The following is a 23,403-nucleotide window of genomic DNA, read 5'->3' on the forward strand; positions in this document are numbered from 1 at the left end:
TTAATTCGCGTGCTGTATGACACATGGCTATAAAGATGCCACGACGCTTACAGTGGTCTTATATATACGTATACCTTCTCCCCTTCATCACTAATCGTTCCTCTTACTCATCGTCTCCCTGCCCCAGTGCAAGTAGATCCTCTCTCTCTCTCTCTCTCTCTCTCTCTCTCTCTCTTGTGTTGCGCTTCAACGCTGTCTTGGAGCGGGAAGGCATCGTACTAGGCATTCAATAGAGATATGTTTACTCTCGTTCTCTATCCTTATGTGGTATACCTAAGGTGTTTTGAAGGACAGTACTTACGGACACGAACAACCAGCCACGCATGCAGCCAGGAGCTGTAAATGGGCGCCGAACGCTGTTTCTAGCGAAGGACTAATGACAGAGGAAACGAATTAAACTGTAGTCCGGCAAGTGGAGTCTGCATACGGAAGCACAGATACAAAACTTACTCGCGTCGGAAAAAGCGAAGCCATATACTATGGCCGTACATTTCGCGCTCACAGATGTAGTTTTTCGTTAAGGCAAACATGCACTTGATGGTTATTGGGGACGAGCTGCACCGCTGGATTTGTGTGCCCGATTCTTTAACTTTTATTGGACTGTGTAGAAAGTGCGCGTGTAGGTTTTCGTGTGTGTGTTTCCAAATGTAATAATAAATAATGCTTGCTCGACACTACTAATAATATTTCCATAAAATAAATAAAGAAAATGCCCGGGCCGAATGGTTCTGGCAAGCGATGTTTAAGCTAGCTGACAAGATTAACGTGAATTTGTTGGTTTAATTTTAGCGCCAGCCTTAGACTCTTTTCTTTTTTCGCCGCAGTTAGGCTCGCTTAAGTGGCTGGCAGCACACGGTCACTGGTGGTGTCATCGCAGAAAATAAGGATACCAAAGGTCCCAGTGTGCCGCGTAGTGGTGGAGTGGGGAAAAAAAAACTGCAACGATACAACTATATACGACGAAAAATTGAAAGACTATAATAACTTCTTATTTTAATCAAACATAACAGATTGTCCCATCGCACTCAGTCACATTTTACACCACTGAGAGCACGACAAACAAGACATGGTCATGTAGGATCATTAACTTCCTTCATTAACAAACCCAATTCTTTTAAATATTCATTCTTCCCTCGCACTATATATGAATGGAAGTTTACCTCTGAGAACACTACACTGTACTGACTCTAGTGGACAAATTAAGTCTGAACTTCTTCATGTTAAAAGGCTTTTGTATCGAGTCACGATGACTGTTTATTGTCTTATTATAAAGAGTGTTGCTAAATACTCGGTATGTGTTTGCAGTTTTTATAGTATGTTCGTTTGCCTGTTTAACTTTGTATAACTATTCCATTTTAACTCTCAATATTTATGTTATTGATATTTCTCCTACTTGATGCCCCACCTGCAAGGGCCCCTTTCAGGCCTGCAGTATTCTTGCTAACAAAGAAAGAAATAACAACCATGCACGGCAATTTGAAATATTCGATTTGATTCTGATATTATTCTGTTCTTATCGCCGAATGGCCTGTTCCTGCGTCGCGATGGCTACCGAGCCCATGACGAAGGGAAAAAAATATGACATGTATACATCAGAAAATACCGGTAGATAGTATTTTCTACAGATCTGTTTCACTTTAATGCATTTTACCCTTCGTCATTGGCTCGTGCACCACCGGGCCGCCGTTATCACTGGCATAGGCCCCTCGGCGAGACCCATGATAATAAAAGAATTGCGTTTTTTACCTTCCTGGCAGTGTCCATGAACAACGTATCTTTGACGCATTTTCTTCGCTGTTGGCGCGGTATTTGCACGCTGCGCAGGATGGCGATGAAATGCCCGCAAAGATCTCGCACCGCAGTGCTGACAGCGGTTCAAATAGAGCGTCATGCCGGGAACTAGTTTGTGCCGGGTTTCAGTTGTGACGCCCATGGCCAAAATTTTCCATAACTTCGAAGAGACCACAGAAGTTAAAGCTATAAAACGTATGGCGTGGCAGGCAAGCTACGTCTGGCATCCCCGCTTATTACGCCAAGAGTTTATCAGTGCTAAGGATATCTGAGTTTATTACAGCGATCTTTGTTATCGCGATTTTGCAGCTGCATTCGCTTCGTCGCCGCATGTTGCCGACCTTCTCGGTAATCATTATTGTCAGACTGTCTGCTTGTCGACGATAAGATTGCATATTCATAGACGTTTATAAGAAAAGGAAGCGCCTCGCGAGCCTTTTCTCGAACATAAATTATTTCGCTCTGGAAATGGACTCTTGCATCACCTGCATCATGGCGACAACACGTTGTTTTCGTTGATTAAAGATTCCGCGATCATAGCGGGTCGAGAAGGTTTATAAAAACAACGACATGCTTGTATGACAGTACAAAGACATTACAAAGACATATGCGTAGGCACGTACGTGTATAGATGGCAATGCTTCGGCAAACAAACACAAGTATCGAGCAGGGGAAGCCACTATGAACGAGGAACTAAATCTGTGACTACGCTTTCACACTCGAGCAACATCTTGAAAAGCATATACATCTAGCCAACCAGGCCGGTTAGAGAGAGAGAGAGAGAACAAGGGGAAGACAAGGAGGTTAACGAGAGAATAACTCCCATTGGCTATCCTATAAATGGTTGTGCGTAGGGTAGTTGATTCTTAAAGATCTAAAGAAACACACTAGAAGAAAAGGCAGTCACAAACACAGGATTTCTGCGTCATCTCGCACGGTATGTGTGATCGTGTTTTCGTCTTGTGTGTTTCGTCAGAACTATGCAGCCCAGCTTGGCTTCCATGGCTATCCCCTGTCGGTGTAAAGAAAAAAAAAAGCAATGAAATGTTAGAGGAGCAAATAAACGGAAGACGAGACAGAAGGAGCTCTTTGTGCACAGATGGAGAGGCACCCAATGAGTACGGCGTTGAGTTTGTTGCCCAGTCCATGCAACCTGCCCTGGGATGTGTTAGACTCCGCCACAGGGAATGAAGCCCCCAACAACATATACAAACAGCATACAGAAAGCAATGCTCATCTTTTATCTACGGGAGGTATCAGATTCTGCAACTGGTTGCTTGTGTTCTTCAGAGACAGTAATTAGATGGACACAGAGTGAACGATTCTGTTGTCAATATCAGAGTAATTAGGCAGTCGGTGAACCCTGACGGAGCGTCACGCGGTGTTTTGCGCATTGCGCATTTTGCACATGAAATGGTTTCCGTTAATGGTCACTGCTCGCGACATTTACCGGTTACTTCCCGGGTACCCTAAGCTAGTGTGCTTGGACCACTCCTGTTCTTGCTTTAAATTATTGATATCAGAGATGTTACTAAAGGTCCTGCACAAATTCGTTTATTTGCAAACGACTGTATCTTATGTAACGAGATTGCTTGCCGGGAGGTTCACGAACTTTTGAACATTAACTTTAACAACATTTACTCATGGTGTAAAAATGGGACATGATGTTTAATCAGGAAAAAGCAGTTTACATGCAGATTACCAAGAAGAGAAATAAGTTTATGTTTCCTTACAGTCTTCCAACTCATCCTCATGTTGAAGTTGGCGAATATGAATATTTGGGCGTTACAATAACTAACAACCTAAGTTGGAATTGTATCTCCCATGTACGTGCTGCGTCATTCCAAAAGCTTTGTATTCTTCAACATAAACTAAAACAGACGCCTCCCGAAAGTAAATTTCATACATACTCATCACTCATTAGACATAAAATTGAATATGCTTGCACCGTCTGGGATCCTCAGAGTAAACACAATATTAACGCACTTGAAATGGTTCAACGGAAAGGAAGTAGGTTGTGTTTTCCAAGTACTATAAAACCGACTCACCCACAATTCTCATGGAAATGCATGGAATCCATACATTCCAGCGTAGGCGGAAAGTTCCGAAGCTTACGTTCCTTTTCCTCCTTAAGATATATATATATATATATATATATATATATATATAGCATCACGGCTAAGCAGACAACGTTTTCAAATTTTTATTGTTCTCCCATTGGTGAAACTATCCCTCTACGATTGTCATTGTCATTGCTAAGCAGTACTGACTCTTTAAAATAAAGTATTCGCTGATGTGACCCTTTTATAGTTTGATTGTGATTTGTTTGTGTTCTGAATACGTGCTTATTTCTTTTTTTTCTCCTGTTTGTACTATTACCCCTCCTCCTTGGGCCCTAATCAGCCTGCAGTATAATGTAAATAAAATAAATTGTAGAATCACTGAAGATATGATAGCCAACCTAATGTTAGAGCATTGTTTACGCTGCAGCAAGACCATTCTTGTACTCGTTAATAGTTCAGTTTCAACGCACGTGGGGCGGTTAATAGACGGAAGGCTCATGAATGTTCGCTTGAAAATAGTAATGGGCAGGGAACACACAGAATGAAAAGGCATAAAATCTTATATGGCAATAGATTTCTATTAAGTTCAATGCTCTGTTAGACCAAATCATATGGATCTTAAGGATTGATAATGTGCGCAGAAGAACGGTAAAAATAATGAGCTTGGTGGCTTCAGCCACTCCACCTTTAAGAGGGGATATTGCTAATATCCATCCATTCGCCCATATGAATAGATGGACGAATGGATGGATGGAACTTTGCTTACTGTTAGCGCGTTACGAAGCCCGACGTCAGGAAGGCATTGATGAGCAGATTATTCGCGCACCGTCTGGAACGTTGCATACGACCATTGCTGGGCAGCTCGTAATACTTCGCTAGACATCGTTGTGACTGCGTCGCGCTTTAGCTGAAACTGCGACATTTCTGAAAAAGAAGGTTTTATTTGTTAGCTTTACACGGGTTTGGCATATCTTGGACCTGTGTATTTTCTAATCACTCCCAGAAAAAAAAATAACGGCCATTTCCCGTCTATAGAGCTTTGTAGCGAGTAGCAAAATACGTCAAAATGTAGACTTCGACGAGGCAAAAAGCGAAAATTAGTCCTAGGATAGATAAGATTAATGGTGCGGGCGTATTTAGTGCCAAACATTTAACCATAATTGCACCACAGACTGGTTTTCTGAATTCTCCGAATCTCTGGATTCTCCTGATCTAGGGGTTCGGTCCACTAGGCCTCTAGGTCAAAAAAATAAATAGTCAACCAATTGAGTGCCGACGCTAAAGAATACACGGCCGATGTCACTGCGCTTCAAATACGATACGAACAGGGTACAAAACGAGCGAATAATGAACATGATAAAGAGACCGAAAGAAACAGAATGGAGATATATATAATCAACATTTAATCATCGCAGCATCTGAAACATCATGTATGTTGACCTTGCCTTGTTTAGCGCCGACGCTTGATAAGCCCTTTTCGTGCGTAGCATTCTTTGGCTAGGTGCCCGGGGTCATATGCTGCCCCGCACCGTTCGTCCTTCCGTTTTGTGCCTCAAAAAAAAAAAAACCTACCACCATATAGGCTTGAATAGATGAATTTATGTGGGTACACAAACCTCTGCACGTTTACCGCCACCTGCTTGTGGGCGCACGATATTCCGACGCGATATTTTGTCAGCCAGCAGGGTGTGATGATTAGTACATATACTTGCCAAGACTTCGTCCTTTTGGCTTCAAACGGCTTCATGGCTTTGTAAACTTAAACAAAGTACCGTTTTATTAATAACTAAATAAACACCATTAAAATTTCCTACGGCAAGTTTCGAACACACGACGTCTACTACGAAATTGCTAAGTATTGAAATCATTACGTCACAGACGCTTTTCTTTATTACTGGTTTTTCGCGGACAGGAAACACACAATGCATGCACATACTAAGAAATCATAACACTGATAATGATTAATGATAAAAAGGCACGACAGTGATTCTTAGATGACCCGTTGGAGTTAGAAACACTTCAATGACCCCAAGTCATCCAGCACATTAATACGTACTGGAGATTCGCTTTGGTTCCTGAAGATTCCTCTTAAATACGTGGAATTTTTATGAAATCCTCTCTGGCAGGTCGGGCATCAGCATCTGCTTTTCAAACAGTCATTCTTGTTTTTCATAGGCTGTGCACATCAACCTAACATGCACATCAACCTAACCATGTCATAGGGCAAGCCTCAAGACTTGACAGGAAGCGTACCGCTATGAAGTTGAAAGAAGAAAAACCGTTTATGATCCCACTGGCACCCTATTTGCCCTCTTTAGGACGTCTGCCTCGGGGCCGATAGCACACAAGGTACGATACAGTAGTTCCGGCAACATGACATCTACAAGGTACTTATACAATTTCTTGCCCGTAACTTCACTATTGGATTCTAAAGAAAATTGTACATTCGAAATATTGATAGAAACGACTTCATGAAGAAAACTACGCACACTTGGTCGACTCATGGTATTTGCAGAAACGACACAACGCAGTAACACATCGCGAAGTTTTGGTCGGATGATAGTTCTCAAGAAATCGTTGCCCCTGATCTCTCCCCAAAACAAATCGACTTACAATCTTCCCTAGGGTTACGCCATGGGCGCATTCACCGACAAGGGGCACAGACCATCCTCATGGATTTTTCGCGGGCAAGCGACCTCACGTTGAGACGCGTCGCGCGTTTCGATTTGGCCTTACCGATGCGGAGTTGGACCGCAGACGAGAGCGTTCGCGGGCAGAAAGCGTGCGGAAAACGCAAGAAAGCAGATAACTGCGTCTGCAACAACAGGTTTTAGTTTCTGAACAGGACGTTGGAAAGCAGACAAGCGTGTCGGCGGAAAAATTGTGCGAGAGAAAAAAAGCACTACAACGAGACTCCTTTCGTTTACCAAACACAAGATTGGTGGCAAAAGCGATTTTACTGGGGAAGTTGTCAAAGTGTGCGTGGTATTCCTTAGAGTTGCTTCTTTCCTAATGTACAGCAATATTGGTTTCAGGGGTAGAGTGTAGGCTTCATAAGTAATCATTACAAAGAAATGGGGGACTTTATGCCATAATTTTTATTTCTTCTTGCTTTTCGAAATTTTACCTAATTAACCCCCCTTGGCGACGTGAAAGGACCGCGTTGTCACGGTTGCTCGGTGAAGTTCCAGCAAGAGGGATATAGCACCCGCTTTTGATAAGCGTATAAACTCTTGATCGAGCAAGGCAAAGAACGAGTACGACTTCCGGCGGCTTCTCAGGCTGCCTTCCCGAGGATGCAGCCTTCAGGGTGGCGCCGTACGCGGCTAACCTTGGGAGGGCACAACGGTCTCTCGGAGAGCCGAAAGTGAGGAGCGTGGAAAGACAGATAAAACGGATGCCCGACGCCAGGCCACGCGAACAGTTGGTCGAGCAGGCGGCGGACTGCCGTGAGACGCAGCCATCACTCCACAGAAGCGATGCACCCGGCGTGAAAACGCCAAAGGACAGGCTGCCGCTAATGGCGCGCGCACCGCTCTTGACAGTCGGCGACGGCTGGGCTTCACGCTAACGCGCCAACGTTCGCGACGCTGCGCCTCGGGGGCAGCAGAGTGGAACCTTTCTCACTGGACGAGAGGTGATCGACGGTGGCGGAGCGAAGCGGCTGGAAACAAGGCGACCGCAGCGGGGCCAGCTGGGAACTGAAGTCTGCCCCCACCCTCCCCGCAGGCCCTTTCCTCACAGCTACAGGTCCGTTCCACGCGAACTGCGATGCAGCGAATGAGTTAATTTGGAGCACCGGGATGGATGTGCCGAGCCGAGATGGGGGATGAGGAGGAGAGATAGGAAAATGAATGGTCAGCTCCGCAAGTTTAGTGAGAGAAACGAGTTGGAGAACCCCCGAAGAGGCGGTAAAAGCACACGTACCCGGTGACGGACACGGTATACGGACACGGCTCAGGTTCGAGTGTTTAGTTTAGAGTGTTTAGGCTCGAGTGCTTAGTTAAACTGCCAATTCGCTTTCAAAGTGGTTGTGTTGAAAGAAGTCTGAATTGAACAGTGTCACCGAAAGAGGTGGCTTAAATGTTGCTATCGTATTCGTAAGCCAATCCCCGTTAGCACTTTATATATGCTTTTGTGTTGACTAAGTAAAGGACGATATATATTCTGCAGTATTGGTCAGATTTTATGCACAGCACCATTATCATCGCGAGCACCAATACAATCTTTCTTTTTTTTTTACAGCAAAGCTGTATAAGGCTAGGATCCCGGGATCCTTTCGCGTCCGTTGACAGAAAACTGTCGTCATCAATGGCTCCTACCCTGTAAGCACTCGATTATCCCCCCCCGTAAGCAAGGAAAAAAATGCAATGGCTCATACCCCCGTAAGGCAGATGCTACAAGCACTCAGCAAAATGAAGCGAACAGTTCATAATTCTCTGGAATCACACATACAACATACAGAACGGCATACCTTTTAATAAAGACCAAGCTCAAAACAAGCATCCTAACCACATAATTGAACCTAAGGCGCTCGTCAAAGCAATGCGAAGCACGTAGCGCTCCCCGCACACGTTTTCCGGTTAAGATTACTGTCGCGCAAGCTGCCGCGGCGACGGCAGCTTACGACGTGGAGTGTGACGTCCCTAGCTTTTCGTATATAAAATAACCAGCCTAGCAACTGATTTCAGTGTTGTTGCAGCACCGCTATTGGCGGTGGCGTGCTGTCAAAATTACTATTACTCCCATTCCTATTATTACTCTAAAATAGCCCTACTACCGTTACTCTAAGGCCATAAAGCATTGCATAGCCCCTCTGCAGATTGTAGTGGTGGTTTTCAACAGCTTCACTTGACATCCACTCTCGGAGAGTCGGGATGGCGATTTTTTTCTGCATCAGTTCTGCGATGCTGTTTCGGTGCGAAAACATCACAAGACCTACTGAGCGAAAAAGCTGGTGTCTGTAGAAGCGAAACGGCACCTAAATTCTCATTGGCTGCGAGCCAAGGTCACGTGCGCGCCTCGAAGGAGAACGTGCGATAGGGAACGACCTGCTGGGGCGCTAGCGCACCAGGTGTTGCGTGAAGGGAGAGTGCACCGCCACGACGCCGCGTCACTCTCACTCTCGCAGTCGGGAGCCCGCGTTTTCCAGGCGTTCCTTGTCTGCGTAAGCTCTCGCCTGCGTTCTGACTTCACCTTGGTAATCGCTATAAAGAAATTAATGTATATAAAACAGAATAAATTAGAGGAGAAGAACGTTGGCGGCTGTGAGTTCCGTAACAACGACCCCATGCTCAGAAGCCGAGTGTCTTAGCCACTGCGCTAAACCAGCGCCTCCTACATAGCAGGCCTGTGCACTTCGCTTTATGACATCATCCTACTTGGACCGAAATTTGCATTGTCAAGCCCGCTGTGATGACAACAGTGACGTCAAATTCACCGCGGCTTACCCGGGAGCGTCCCCATCAGATTATGTGGCAGTGGAGCAAGGTAGCATGACGTCACGGATCGAAGTGCACTGACCTCGTTCAAGTGCCTCAACGCGCTCGCTTGTCCGCGAGGAGTTCACACCCCTAAGGACCACTCAGCGGCATTCGATTGGACATCAATGCTTTCGCATTCACGAGTCATAAAAATTATAACTCACCAGAAGTGCTATGTGTCTTCGGATTTTTTTTTTTCTTTCTATGGTCGGCCCTTCACCTCCAAGTTGCTTCAAGACATACACTGAAGCCGTCAACAGCGGCTTCGTACTGTTCAATGAGATATCCTGTTCGAGAAACGCAAGTGAAAAAATAAAAATAAACGATAGAACAAAACGATGTTTCGTTGAATCAGTTTGTTGGCCGCCTCCTTTTTGGACCAGGCATGCCTCGTCTTTTTCTTAGCGGAGCGTCGTGATTTTTGCTAAGGTATAGGCAGAGCTCACGTGGGGAAGGCGAAGTGCCTAGTGGCGCTGCAAACATCGCGCGAAGCCGTACCGAGCCCGTCTCTGCCAGGAAGGCGTTGGCCCCAGTCTGGGACCCCGGCCGAGCAGCCGCCCGTCACGTTCGGAGCGGAGTCGCGATGCGCGAACGTGACGCGGCATTTTGGCCGCAACAAGCGAGTGCTTCCGGCCTTCCTTCGCCTCGCAGCAGGGTGAAGGACCCCTCGGGCATCGCGTTCTCGTCAGCGCAAGTAAGGTGGACGAGAAGAAGCTCACGGGCTCCTAACACGGTCACCAAAGGAGGGCCGTTCTATTATCGGCCTTTCCCTTCGGTGATGGAAAACTTCGAAGTTCTTTTCGGAAAGCGTGTGCCGGCTTCATTCCGAAAAAAAATCTAATGTAGGTACAGTAAAAAAAAAATTAGTGTTGTCCGGCTTCGTAACACAGCGAATAATTTTCGTGTATGCATCAGGTTCTGCATAGCATAAGAGATTGAGGCTTTTCATTGTTGCAGCCTTGAAGGTTGTTCCAACAGTGCGTCGCGCAATAATCTCGAGGACTGTCCTGTTGCCTATACTGTGGACGTCGCAAGTGACCGCTGAATTCATATGCGCTGTTTCTTACACACTACGTGCAAGCGCAGGCCCACATTCGTGAATATATGAATATAATTAGTGACTAATGTCCTTATGCTCGTTATTTTTACCGTTCTGCTTTATCCTCGACGGATAAGATCCGCTCACGGGCGTTCGCGTCAGATTCTCCCTGGGAAATATGGTCTCCAATCCACGCTGTGAAGGTGGTTGGACAGCGAAGCTGTAAACGACAGTGTGATACAGCCCGAAGCGGAGACAGGGCACACATAAAAAATGGGGACAAACCAACTAGCCCAAACCATCACCCTTCTATGTAAACGACGACTGGAACGATTACCCATTGCGACGTAGGTTCACATGGCGGCATTCACATGTTCTTTACCTAATTATTAGCCTAATACGTTTCGACGGCCTGCGACTTGGCTTTCGCCGCTACTTCGTGCGCCTACAAAGAGCCGACCAGAGATAAGAGACATCCGCCGTGCCTCCTATGCATGCTGCTCTTGAGGAATCCTCACTATACGTGGCCTTCCCATAGCACTGTCACAGCACAAATCAGTTTCTAGGCGGGTTCTTCTTCTACGTACGAAAGTCTAGTTACGTCACTTCCTGTTTCGTATGCTGCAGTCAAGCTGCCGTCGCCGCGGCAGCTTCAGCAACGGTTATCTTTACCGGGAAACGTATGCGGGGAGCGCTATGTACTTCGCATTTCATGTAGGCACAGGAGCACCTTATGATCATTATGTGGTTCGGATGCTTGTTTTGAGCTTGTTCTTTATTTAAACGTACGCTGTTCTGTATGCTGTATACGTGATTCCAAAGAATGTATGCACTGTTCGCTTCACTTTGCTGAGTGGTCGTAGACTCTGCCTTACGGGGGTATGAGTCATTGCATTCGGGGGTATGAGCCATAGATGACAGTTTTCTGTCGACGCTCCGCCATGAAAAAATCCCGGGATCCTAGCCATATGTAGATTCTGTGAAGAAAGGGCGGACCTACAACACATGGTATGGGCTTGTCCTCGTACACCCATACAGAATAAAATAATTAAAACCAGAGAGCAGTGGGAGACCGCGTTGCTCAGCTGTGCACCGGAAGACCAACGCAAGGCAATCCAGCAGGCCGAAGATGCCGCCAGGGCCCAAGGGCTCGAGGCCGTCATTTAGGTAGAGGCCTAGGTCTCAAATCTGCTGTGCACAAATAAAGTTTATTCCTCCTCCTCCTCCTAGCCATAGACAGCTGCGCTGTAGATCTAACCACTAAAGATATGTCTGGAAATCCGTGGTGACACACCGATGCCACTTGCGCCTCACTTTTGACGCGAAATTCAAATATATGGACGTTCAGCATTTTAAACTTCTGCAGGAATAATCAACCTCACTTATTTCTTCTAAATAAATGCAAACGAGTTTCTGAAAGCGTAATCTAACCTTTTAAGCAAATGTAATATTTGTCTTATCTCCCTTAGACAAAAGCATGTCAACTGCAGATATGTGTTGAGGCCACAACACTAGTTTGTTCTTGAAATGTGGCGGTGCCAACTGTGAGAGCCCTATGTCGCTTTGAGTGCAAAACCCGCGGAATCGCCGAGATATTCTGATTATTAGTTATGATCTCATCTCTCTGTTTTCTTTTTCCCTTACGCTAAAGTTTGGTTCCGTTAGGTATGCAGCATTAGTATATGCAGTTGTTAAAGCTGGATAGTACTCTAAACGGCCAATAAGGAGGACTATTTATAGCGATAGTTGTTATAGACTCGCTGCACTGGTCCTTCTGACCGTCGTAGGAGCCTCAAAAACGCTTTGCGTGTATTAAAAATAAATAAATAAAAAAGGCAGACTCGCCAGGACCCCAACTACAGACTCGGAAATAGCCAGGCGAAGATCCTAGCCCACCCGCTCGGCCGATGCCACAGCAAATAAGAATATTTCGCCTCGAGAATGCTGTGCCTGCAGTCTCTTGAGCGCTCTCTAACATGATTGGCTGACAGTACGCACTGAAGCTAGTCGATTAATCAGCACTGAGATGAAACAATATGAAGGAAGTTAGTGGCAAGAAACGAAAGGGAGGAAAATAGGAAAGAGGAGGAAGAAAACGTTGCGGCTCTTCTCCATTCCTGAGGAACACGACCTCTACAAAGGAAGACGGCTTGGATTACAGAGTCATAACCGTCGTCGCTGCAGTTGTTGTCTCTCGCACACGGCACGTCGTAACCGAATAAAGTTTTCCATTTATTCTCGAAAGGAGATTGTTCGCGCGCATCTGCGAATGTTTACTCGAATTGATGCCGCACAATATAGTACACTGCCAGGGCTAATGTTGCGCCAGCTATCACGTCACATCTTCGCATTATGGACAAAACTCCAGTTTTTTTTTCTCTCAGCCCCATATCGTTTTACATGAAGGGATAAACTGAAATGAAGTTTCATACGTCGTCGCAGCTCATATATAATCCTCGACGAGGAAAAAAAGAGATTGATCTTCCCAGAAGTAAATCCGTGCAATGCAACGTGATCGCGCTGCCTCGTGTCGCGTGTGTACGCACCCGACAGTGCCCGACAGGCCGCATGGGTTGACCCAGTCTCGCGGGGCAGCAGTGCGCCGTTCTTTCGCGGAGTGCTAAATGCGCCCGCGGCCTCACGACGCGGTCGGCGCCGCGTCGACATCTGTTCCGCTTGTTTAGAGAGAGAGAGCCCGGCCGGAGCCAGGTTTGGGCCCAAACCGGCCGCGGAAAAGGTGCCGTTCCGTTGGCGGTCGTCCAACGACGGGCCCAGTGCGACGACATCGCGTCCGGAAGTCAATTCCATCCGAGCCCCTCTGGATGTCGTCGTCGTCGCCGCTGGCCGCCCTCATTTTTCTCGCGCCGGTCAATCGACCGGCAACAGAATGAACGGCGTGACTCGAAATATTTCACCGGCTGCGGAGCGAATGCCCCACGCTCCATACTTGTGTAAATTTCTGAAACTATGGCTTACAGACGTTACGTTGTGCTGCACCGCGACCACACTAAAATTCGATATCACTGAAGAAGTGCCACAAACATTGCGTAAAAGAACTTTGCATAGTACGCTATAGTATGATATAATTATGGTTTTTCTTTCGTGATATGTCTAAAACACACACACACACACACACACACACACACACACACACACACACACACACACATACATATATATATATATATATATATATATATATATATATATATATATATATATATATATATATATATATATATATATATATATATATATATATATATATATATATATATATATATATATATTCGTTCACTATTTATTCTAAAATTTTGGCATTTAAGCTGCCCGAATTGCGCAGTAGATTATGAGAGTCGTCGTCGTTAAATTCCGGATTAATTTTTCTCGCCTGGGTTTTCTAAACCTGCCCTCAAAGCACTGCACGTGAGCGTTATTGCATCCGACCCCCATCGGAATGCGGCAGCCGCGGCCAGGAATCGAACCCGAGCCCTTAGTGCTACGCAGCACAGCACCCTATATCGGTGTCATTTCTGTGCAAAGATTATGTTACCGATGTATATATACAGGCGCTGGTGCGCCGTACGTTTGCAAAGAAACATTTTCAGTCCATGGAGTCTGTTCTGCCAAAGTTGTGAAGAAGACGGGGCCAGTCAAGTTGCGTGTCAATGCAGCTTTCTCTCCTGTTTCCTTTTCACCGCACATGTGTGTGTATACTTGTATGTAAAATATAAATCGAGTCAACTCAACGCATCTCTCTCTGCAATTGCAGTTTCAGGGCGCTTGCAGAAAATGCCGACCATCTTTCAGCATATTTTTCCATTTACTGATGAAGAAAAAGAAGAGACAAACAAAGAGAAGGAAAGGTGTTTACGGAGCCGGTAGGATGGTGCGTATATCTTTACGAATATCAATGCTGCCCCAGAAGTCATGGAAACCGCGCAGATTGCCGAAAGGTTGTCGAAAATGTTGCTGAACCGGGCGCCTTCAGCGGCGAGGATTCCTCCGTGCTCGAGGAAATGCATTGCAGTGTCGTCCTTCCAGTGAACTGGTCACTGCGCTTTGTTGACACTCTGCGATGTTCATTAAGCAAAAAATGTCGTAACGAGGTTCTCTGGATTTCTCTTACAGTACGCTGCAGTAAAGGTGCGTTTTTCAAGCAACCCTTCGCCGTAACAATAATCAAGGCGCGCCGATGAAACTCTGCGGGCTGCTTAATCGAGGAAGACCTTCGAGCGAAGACTTGTTTACTAATACCAGGGTTTAAAGATCAAGCTTGTATGTGGCCGCTCCCACATGTGCAAGCCCAAATTAAGTTGCTGCGTAGTAACGTCAATAACTGGACTCGTTGGTTCTGCTTGGGCCCTATAACGTAAAACTATTCCAATATGTTTTTATTCCAATCTCCTAAAGTCAAATTTGCGTAACGGGCGGTCACCCGCAGGGTTGTCTCAACAGACCAGTCAAACGCTCTCCTCGTTCATAGGAGGTCACTTTTGTGTGATTGAAAATAGAATAACATTGCCTACACTGAGTGGCTTGTCTTATCTAATTGGCTCACACGATGCGAGGAGCACGCTGAAGTGGAGAAGGATTCGATGGGGCCGAGCCACTGCACTGAAAATCGATAACCGGATGAGGAGGGTGATGCCGGCGTCTGCGATTGGTCCGCTTTCTCTTACTTAGCATGCGATGGCTTGTCGACAATCGCGGCGGCATGCAACGGAAGCTTAAGAATGACGCTAAAATCGATCCGGTGCAAAGAATAGTTGGCAGAACGAGGTCGTAAACGTACCGAAAGTTCTCGAAAACATTACACGGCCATGCAGAAAGCTTTATTACACGCAAATAAACCCATGCTCTCCGGCAGGGGCGAGCAGCCAGTGCCTGAGCGATTGGCGGCAGCCACCTTTTATTCTATTTGGAACGGGGCAGCCTGCGGCTATTCAGAGAAAAAATCACTTTTGTTCGGCATAATAATGCATCTTTGACGCGTACACGTCAGGTTGACGTGGCGAGCTTTCGCGGTTTTCTGACGGCGCGTGACAAGCAGGTGAAGTGGGTGCAGCTCTAAAACTTTTGACCAATAGTCGAGGTCTAACGGCGAAAATGCGTCGAATCAGAAATAACTATCTGTTGTTCGGTTAAATCATGCATAATCGGTGTGTACACGTCATATCAGATGGGGAGCTATTGTGGTTTCTGTGACGTCGCGTGACAGACAGATGAAGTGGGGGTGGTCCAAAAAACTTTTGCACCAATCGCGGAGGGCTGATTGCAGAAGTGGAATGGAAAAAGTTTGGAATAGTTTTACGTTATAGCGCCGCAGACTACGCAGACACAAGCGCCGACCTAATTCAGTGTGGATAGGAAAGTTTCCTGCATTATATCTCGCCAAGCAGGACAACACATTCCAGTCATGGTGTGGTGGTCAGGACGCGAGTTGTAGATTTTCATGGATGGCTTGCCTTTTTCCCACTTGTCCTAGTGTTCAGTCGGCCACCCTTTTTTTCTTTTTTTTTGTGCAGTGTAGTTGCAGTCTACATTATTAACTTTAATGAAGTCCTTTCTATTTCTGCGTGAGTCTTGAAGCTTCAGTGCCATTATGGCACATGTACCTCGTTAGATCGCTCTCGCTCTCTCTCACTCACACACACACACACACACACACACACACACACACACACACACACACACACACACACACACACGCACACACGCACATACGCACGCACGCACACACGCACACACACACACACACACACACACACACACACACGCACGCACGCACGCACGCACACACACACACACACACACCACACACACACACACACACACACACACACACACACACACACACACACACACACACACACACACACACACACACACACACACACACACACACACACACATGTGCACGCGCGCGCGCGCGTCAGGAACTGCTTTTAGTTTAGTTTACGTGTTTGCAGCCAAAGCAAGCTTTGGGAACAAATTATATGTTATGCACACTCTTCAACCACTGTTTCGAGTAACTATTCGGGACGCAATCAATAAGAATGCCATAACTTTTTGACATACGAACGAAACACCTATACATTAACGCACAGACTAACGTACTAACGGACGGACACGCCCATGCAGCGGTAGCAGGGGAAACTGCCTGGCCTGATAAATACACATTTTTAGCCTTACATAAGACACAAATAAACCAAACCATCCGAAACCACGTTGCGAAGGCGTGGCTTAGAACGAGTCCCGACTGTGTACTGTCTAGACTAAAGGCTTTTCTAAAATTCGACGCTTTGGCTAAGTGCTACATCGCTTTCGTTTAGCATGCAGAGCTTCTTCTATTTCTTTTTGATTCTTTTTCCCAACACTTGTGCCTTTACAGCGTTCTTTCGTGAGAGAGCCGTCGTCGCCGCGGCCAGAGATCAGCTGCGGCGCGCCTTGAAGTCGGCCTCTCATCGTGACTGCGGGCGCTGTTCCCGCCGACTGCTCGGTCTACGGGCGAAAGCGGCCGAGTCGATCAACAAGGCAGCGTGCAGCCTACTTATACAAATGGCGACGGCCGTTCGGTAAAATAAACACGTGCGAGTTAACCTGTGCGCCGCGTGTTGCGTTACCGCTAGAGACTGCCAGTCCGGCATGCGCAGTTGCAACCGCCGCTTAGAATAGCCGTGGAGAGTTTTGTTTTTCTTTCGTGTGTACTTAAGCAGAAAGCGAGCAGCAAAATAAGCATGGCGGTAAATCATCGCTGACGTACGGCACGATATGCCTGCAGCTTGGCACAGCTAGTGTGTGTCGTGATTGGGCTCGCATGAAAGATTTCAACCAAGCCTGGTGGCCTCTCCAAATCACGCTGGAACCCTTTGTCGGCGAATAAATGGAAGTGACGTGCTCAAGACTGCAGCGGTTCCGTCACTCTGTAAAGGGTACTTACCTGTTAGGCAAACAAGTCGGGCGTGCGGCTCGCCGCGCAGTAGCCTCTTGCATTACCACCGATTGCGCGTAGCAACTCTGGCTTGTCGATTCGGTGAAAGATAATGCGGCATATGCCAAGAAAACCTCATTCCATCTGGCGCACGAAGCATCCCAGGAGGTAGAGCTCAATGTCCTTGGTTGTCTGTTCGTTGCTTCGGTCTAGTTATCTAACGCGTTCTCACTTCCTCGGTTCAACACGCGACGTCAGACGGATGCGAACGAGCCTCTCCGCTAGTTTCGCAAAGCACGATGAAAAATTGAAAGCAGAACATAACGCGCGAGATTGGCCGAGCAGTTTCTCGGCACGCCGCAGTTCGAGATGATGGAAGGTGGCCCAGATTTAGCCGAAGCACACGGAAGCATCCATTCTGCCCCCTAGGCTCCGCTCGTTCTGTCGACTCAAGAATACACAAGAATAAACAGGAGTGCATCCTTGTCTAGTGCTCTGTTCGGAGAGCTTCAAGAAGTGTGCCGCTCTCTGTATTTGCCGAGCTCTCAAAACACTGTACTTCGACGTACATGGTTTCGTAAAGTGATACTCACGAACCACTTCCACGTGCGAGGTCTGCCTAAAGAAGTTGACACACGGCGTAGCACTGCGATAGTTTGAAGGAAGCAATGATTTCAAACACCGTTACAAATGAAAATAAGAGCTATTGGCAGACACCATAACCTGCCCTTCTGTCGTGTCAGCCGGTTTAAAATTTAGGTTCGACCAAGGAGGAGGAGGAGGAGTGTTGCTTGTTTCAGGCGAACCCGGCCTTAAAGTTTCCAAGGGTATGGCTTTCGTCGTACGAGTCTCCCGTTTAGTAGATTTCTTTGCGATATCTGGGAGAAATCTGGAAGGAATTCTGGAACTCGGGAGAAGTTGTAAAAAAAACAAACAAAGCGTTTTCTTCTCTTTTCAGAAGACGAGATCGAGAAAAAAAAAATCCGCCTCCATTCCACCCTGTGAAAGTGCATGTACAGCGAAGCTGTTGCTGACGTTAGACAAGCACCACCACCACAAAGGACAGATACACTGTGTGCCCACGTACATCACGTGCGCACAGACGCGTGCGGAAGTGCAGCCTACATCCTTTTTCGTCCAGGCACTCCGCCAAGCGCAAGTGTCTTATTGAACTAATAGAATTCTTGCGTCAGAAAATTCCTAAATTACGATTTATACAAAAGCTGCAGGAATGATACCTTCGGATAGTAATCATATTATACCATATACGACAAAACATAATTCTATTACGCAGAACCTCAAAGACAAGGCCCTTCTCCAACTGCTATTTGAGGACTGTCTGAGTGGCCGCGGCAGCTAGGTGGCGGCACCGGTTTTAGATGAGCACGAGCCGACGAAATATCTCGACCAACTAGACGCTAACAGCTTCGCTGCAACATATCCTTCCTTCTCCACGTTGTGTTGTTAAACTAATGAACGTTTTTACGAGTGACGTCGTGCGACTGAAAAAACATCTGGTGCATGCATAAACGGGAGTCGTGGAACTGGCGGAGACCGGTACTAATGCGCAAGTTGAAAGGTGTTTGTTTCAGTAAGTACTGTTTGCTTCATCTGTTTTGTACTGAAGGCGATTGCCTTAAATTTTTTTATACTAGATTGGTTCAGTGGATGTCAAATAAAATAACTTTTCTGTGTTTCGATGGATTCATTTCAATGTGATTAGATATTTCTTTTTATTAACTGTATTAAAAAGAGGTTGGCCAGCCTCTCCACGGACACGACAATTCTGCTCGAAACAATAATTATAGGAGAAGCAAAGATTTCAAAAAAGAAGATACGTTGTGCCATTTCTGACGGTAAATCACACAAATTATGAAGTTTGGCAGCTATTTTTCCACCAGCATTACCATAAAAGATAATTACTAAATGGTTAAATAACAAGCGATTATACGAGAAAGCCTTAAAATAAAAGTCTTTCTCATCACTCGTTTATTATTTATTGTAACAGTGGAGCCGGAGTTCGCCCCAAGACAGAAATGCCTATGTTGGAAAATCATGTATGTGAATAATTTAAAAAAAAATTAAGTGAAATTGCTGAATTCTAAAGCCTGTCGGAAAGGAAATTTCGACGTATCGCCTAAAATATTGCATAAATTGTGTCTAAAAGTCCTATATTAAAAAAAGACAAAAAGAACGCAGTTCAAATATGCGTAACTCCGCACCGAAAACAGCTATTCTGCAAGTTCATCTATTAGATCGTTCGAAACGGACATACACCGTATGTTTGCTTGCAGCTTAAACGCAGTTGTTACCCAGGTTTCACAAGTTCTGCACAAGCTCTTTTCACAAATCAGTCGTATATTTGATAGCTTTGTGTAATATCCCAATATTTTTCGCTTCATACGTCCTAATCGATGCAGTTTATCGTACTGAGATATCTTTGTTCCAAAGTTAGAAGGTTATAAAGGTCCTGCTTCCTGCTATAAAATATTCTTTCTCGTTTGTTTTTTGTTAGTTTTTCTAAAATATAAACCTAGACAAAAAAATATGAACTCATTCTGAAAGCTCCATGATCTTTAAACATGTCATCATCTTTAAAATTATTAGTAGGTAAAACTATTAGTGAGTCCTAAACTAGAGTTTTCTGCAACCGTGCAGTACCCACATCATGAAAACCATTTTTTTTTCGCTGTAGCTTTTTCAAAATAATTCAGTGCAATTAATTTCAATTATTTCCTCTTCTTAACCGTACTGCTAGTATAACGTCAAAGAAAGTGAATATAGCGTTTCTATCTCTTGCGTCACGTAGAACAACAGTACATTTGACCCCGTTTGAAAGTATAGTATCACCATTTTCCCCTTTTGAGTGACAATTTTACAACACTATTGCGGGTGCGTCACATCCATCATCGCGCCAAGGTAAAAACCGAACAGGCAAGCATGACGCTTTCAGCCATTTTTTTTCTCTCTCTCTCAGAACATCGTAGGAATGGAAGCATTCTCCTAGAGACACAGCTGCCATTGTCGATAACAAACTTCAGCAAGGCATTAGCTAAGATTTCATAATTGGGAATTATGAATAGGTTATTAAATTTAAATTTTCTGCCAAAACTACAATTTGATTATAAGGTACGCCACAGTGGGGTACTCCGGAACAATTTTGATCACCTGAGGTTCTTTAACATGCACCTGTATATAAGTACACGAACAGTTCCTTTTTTTTTTTGCATTTCGCCTCCGTCGAAAGGCGGTCTGTATCGAGCCCTCGATGTGCAGCTCATCAACGCAAGGCCACAGCCACTTCTTTTAGCCAACCTCAATGTAGGCTAGCAAACCAGAAGCGTCTCGTCCGGTTAAACTACCCGCCTTCCTCCATTTCATTTCATTTCATTTCTCTCTCTCTCTCTCTCTCTCTCTCTCGTAGTTGTGCTTTCCGTTCTACTACACATCTGCAACGCCGTTCGGCCTAGATCACGACATAATTAAGACAAACAACAAAGTGCATATCTCAAATGCGGCAAACCTAATCAAACTCGACTCGGCAGTGTAGTTTGTTCGTTCCCGTGTATTTACGTACGGATACGTCGAATGCGACGCTTCCTCCTAGGAGAACGGAAAGCGCGGCCGACCGACAGCGTCTCGCGCGCACCTACCGCATCCGGTGATGGGGTAGGTGGCCAGGAGCAGCGGCTGCGGACTGCCGTCTGGCGGCCAGCACTCGATCTTGTTGCCCAGGGGCCCGAAGATGCTGCTGTTGCGCGCGATCTGCAGCTGGATCCACTTGCTGCTGCAGTTGCACGACAGCCTGTTGTCGCTGATCAGCCTGCGAGCGGTGGGAGGGGAGGCGTACTGCGTGATGAGCGGTGGTTGCGAACATTTCGTCTCCCCGAAATGCTGCCGAGACGGTGTGTGCCGAGCAACAAACAGCTGGGGATGGGAGATGAGGAGGACTCGAGAAGGAAATATCTCTCCATGCGACTCAAGCTTAAGTACACGTTGCTGTGCCTGTGGGTATTTCTTTATTCTTGTGGTGCCCTTATACTTCTTGTTTAGCCGCTGCACAGAATTTTTGCGTCCTCTCTCCACTCAATCATATTTCGAAATAACTCAACAGCGATTGGGTTGTCAGCGGCTCATTTAGGAGAGACCAACATTTCTGTTTTGTTTCCCTTGTTTGGAGTGCACCTATAACTCTCCAGTTAGCACGCTAATATATCGCCTTTATGTTTACTTAACTAAAGGAAACATTTTCATACTTGCAAAGACAGCGCGAGACAGGTGCGCTGTAGGCATCTTGATATTTTTTGTGTATTACATAATTTATTACATAATATTAATAGAATATAGTAGACCGCGACAGCATGCGACGAAATAATTCCTCTATTTATTTTCATTTCAGAAATAATAAAAAAGTCAGGCACCTAATAAGTGAAACCGCGGTCTCGGTCGGGAGCGATTGCTGATCGAGCGGAAGCGATCAGACCGAAAAATTACCATTCTCGAAGGAAGCTGCAATTTAGATGAGGAACGCTCCACTGCCTGTATGACATAACAATGCGCTGCCTTAATTGAAACTATTGCCGGCTAAATGCTTCTCAGCACTGAATCACGGGGAAAAGAAGAACACAGGGACCAAAGGGAACATCATCATCATCATCAGCCTGTTTTATGTCCACTGCAGGACGAAGGCCTCCCCCTGCAATCTCCAATTACCCCTGTCCTGCGCCAACCGATTCCAACTAGCACCCGCGAATTTCCTAATTTCATCGCTCCACTTAGTCTTCTGTCGTCCTCGATTGCGTTTCCATTCTCTTGGTACCCATTCTGTAACCCTAATGGTCCAACGGTCCAATGGTCCAAAGGGAACATATGAATCCGCAGATGAGCTACTTACGTTAGCTATTGTACGCAATGTTATGACAGAGAAGTTCAGGTTTGCACAATTCTTGTTCTAGAGGGGCCGCATGAGGCACAGGGGCCGGGGCCAGTTTGCCGAAGAAAATGCTATCCACATTAATTAGGTGAGTTAACTGAGTTGTTGTCGTATTTACGTTAATTGTTTCTTGTTACTTTTTTTGTTGACACATGCAGAAATGTATCGGGATCAGGTAATGAAATGTGTAATATGTTGGCTTTAAAGCAGTAGGCGGATAGTTTCCGAGGCTATGAATTGGGCTCGGTGGTCCGGATGGGGCTCAAATGGAGGGTCACAGTTGGCTCGCGGACCATATCTTGCCCGCGTCTGATCTAGTCGAAGAACGTGATGGAGCGCACACTCTTGCAAGGTGATCCAAAGCGAGACGATGACGTGCAGACAGATAATAGAAAGCACACATTGAAAAGTAAGTGTTAGAGCTTCACTTAGAGCACTGAAAACACCAGTTAAAACTGAATGAATGAAGGATCGTCTTTGTTTAGTGCAACAATGAAGAATCGTATTTGTTTATTGCAAAAAAGAAATCCCTACTTACTTTGGCCGCGCTTGAGACAACATGGTAACAACTACATCGTGTTACAATTAGAACATTTTACGCGTGAAATAAACTTTGCAACCTGATGTCATTCTTCTAAATTATTAATAAATTTAGGACAATAAACGGCGACTGAAGAAAGCTTGGTTGCAATGAGAGAGGTAACAAGCTTCTGAGAGTAACACCGCCGACAATCGAACAGCTTCATAATTAAGCTTATCTTTTTTAGGGCGTTTCACTACGAGCATCCAGCTTGTTATGATGGCTTCGTGGACTTCTGGTCGCCACACAGTACTATTAATGACAATGCAACTCTTCTGGTTTGTATGCTTCCTCCCTCTGATTGATGTTCAGCTTAGTCACATCTGACCCCAACGCATCGTTGCTTTGATGAAATAATATGGGGAATCTGAAAGAATGCAACTCTTGCTCTTAGTTTAATATCACCGCATAAGAAACCTTTAGAGAAAGCGTCCTCTTAAAAAATAATATAAGATAGGAAAGAATATACATTCAAGTCAGTGTCATCAAGTTATTCCTTTTGTTCCGTTTCTGCGCTGGAGTTGGGGCGCCGAATCGTGTGTATACCTTGTGTTTGAAGATGTAACGATTGTAACAGATT

General features: G+C 45.6%; 1 protein-coding gene across 2 annotated transcripts in view; it reads right to left on the reverse strand.

Moving 5' to 3' along the window:
- LOC135919618 (high affinity nerve growth factor receptor-like) overlaps positions 1–23,403 on the reverse strand; it is a 173,600-nt gene that overhangs the window by 15,298 nt on the left and 134,899 nt on the right. For both annotated transcript variants that reach the window (XM_065453519.2, XM_065453518.2), the window contains exon 5: positions 20,964–21,133. In XM_065453519.2, the coding sequence (XP_065309591.1) occupies positions 20,964–21,133 (170 nt within the window). The remainder of the gene's footprint in view (positions 1–20,963; positions 21,134–23,403) is intronic.

This window comes from Dermacentor albipictus, chromosome 2 (genome assembly GCF_038994185.2).
Source record: "Dermacentor albipictus isolate Rhodes 1998 colony chromosome 2, USDA_Dalb.pri_finalv2, whole genome shotgun sequence".
Taxonomy (NCBI): Eukaryota; Metazoa; Arthropoda; class Arachnida; order Ixodida; family Ixodidae; genus Dermacentor; species Dermacentor albipictus.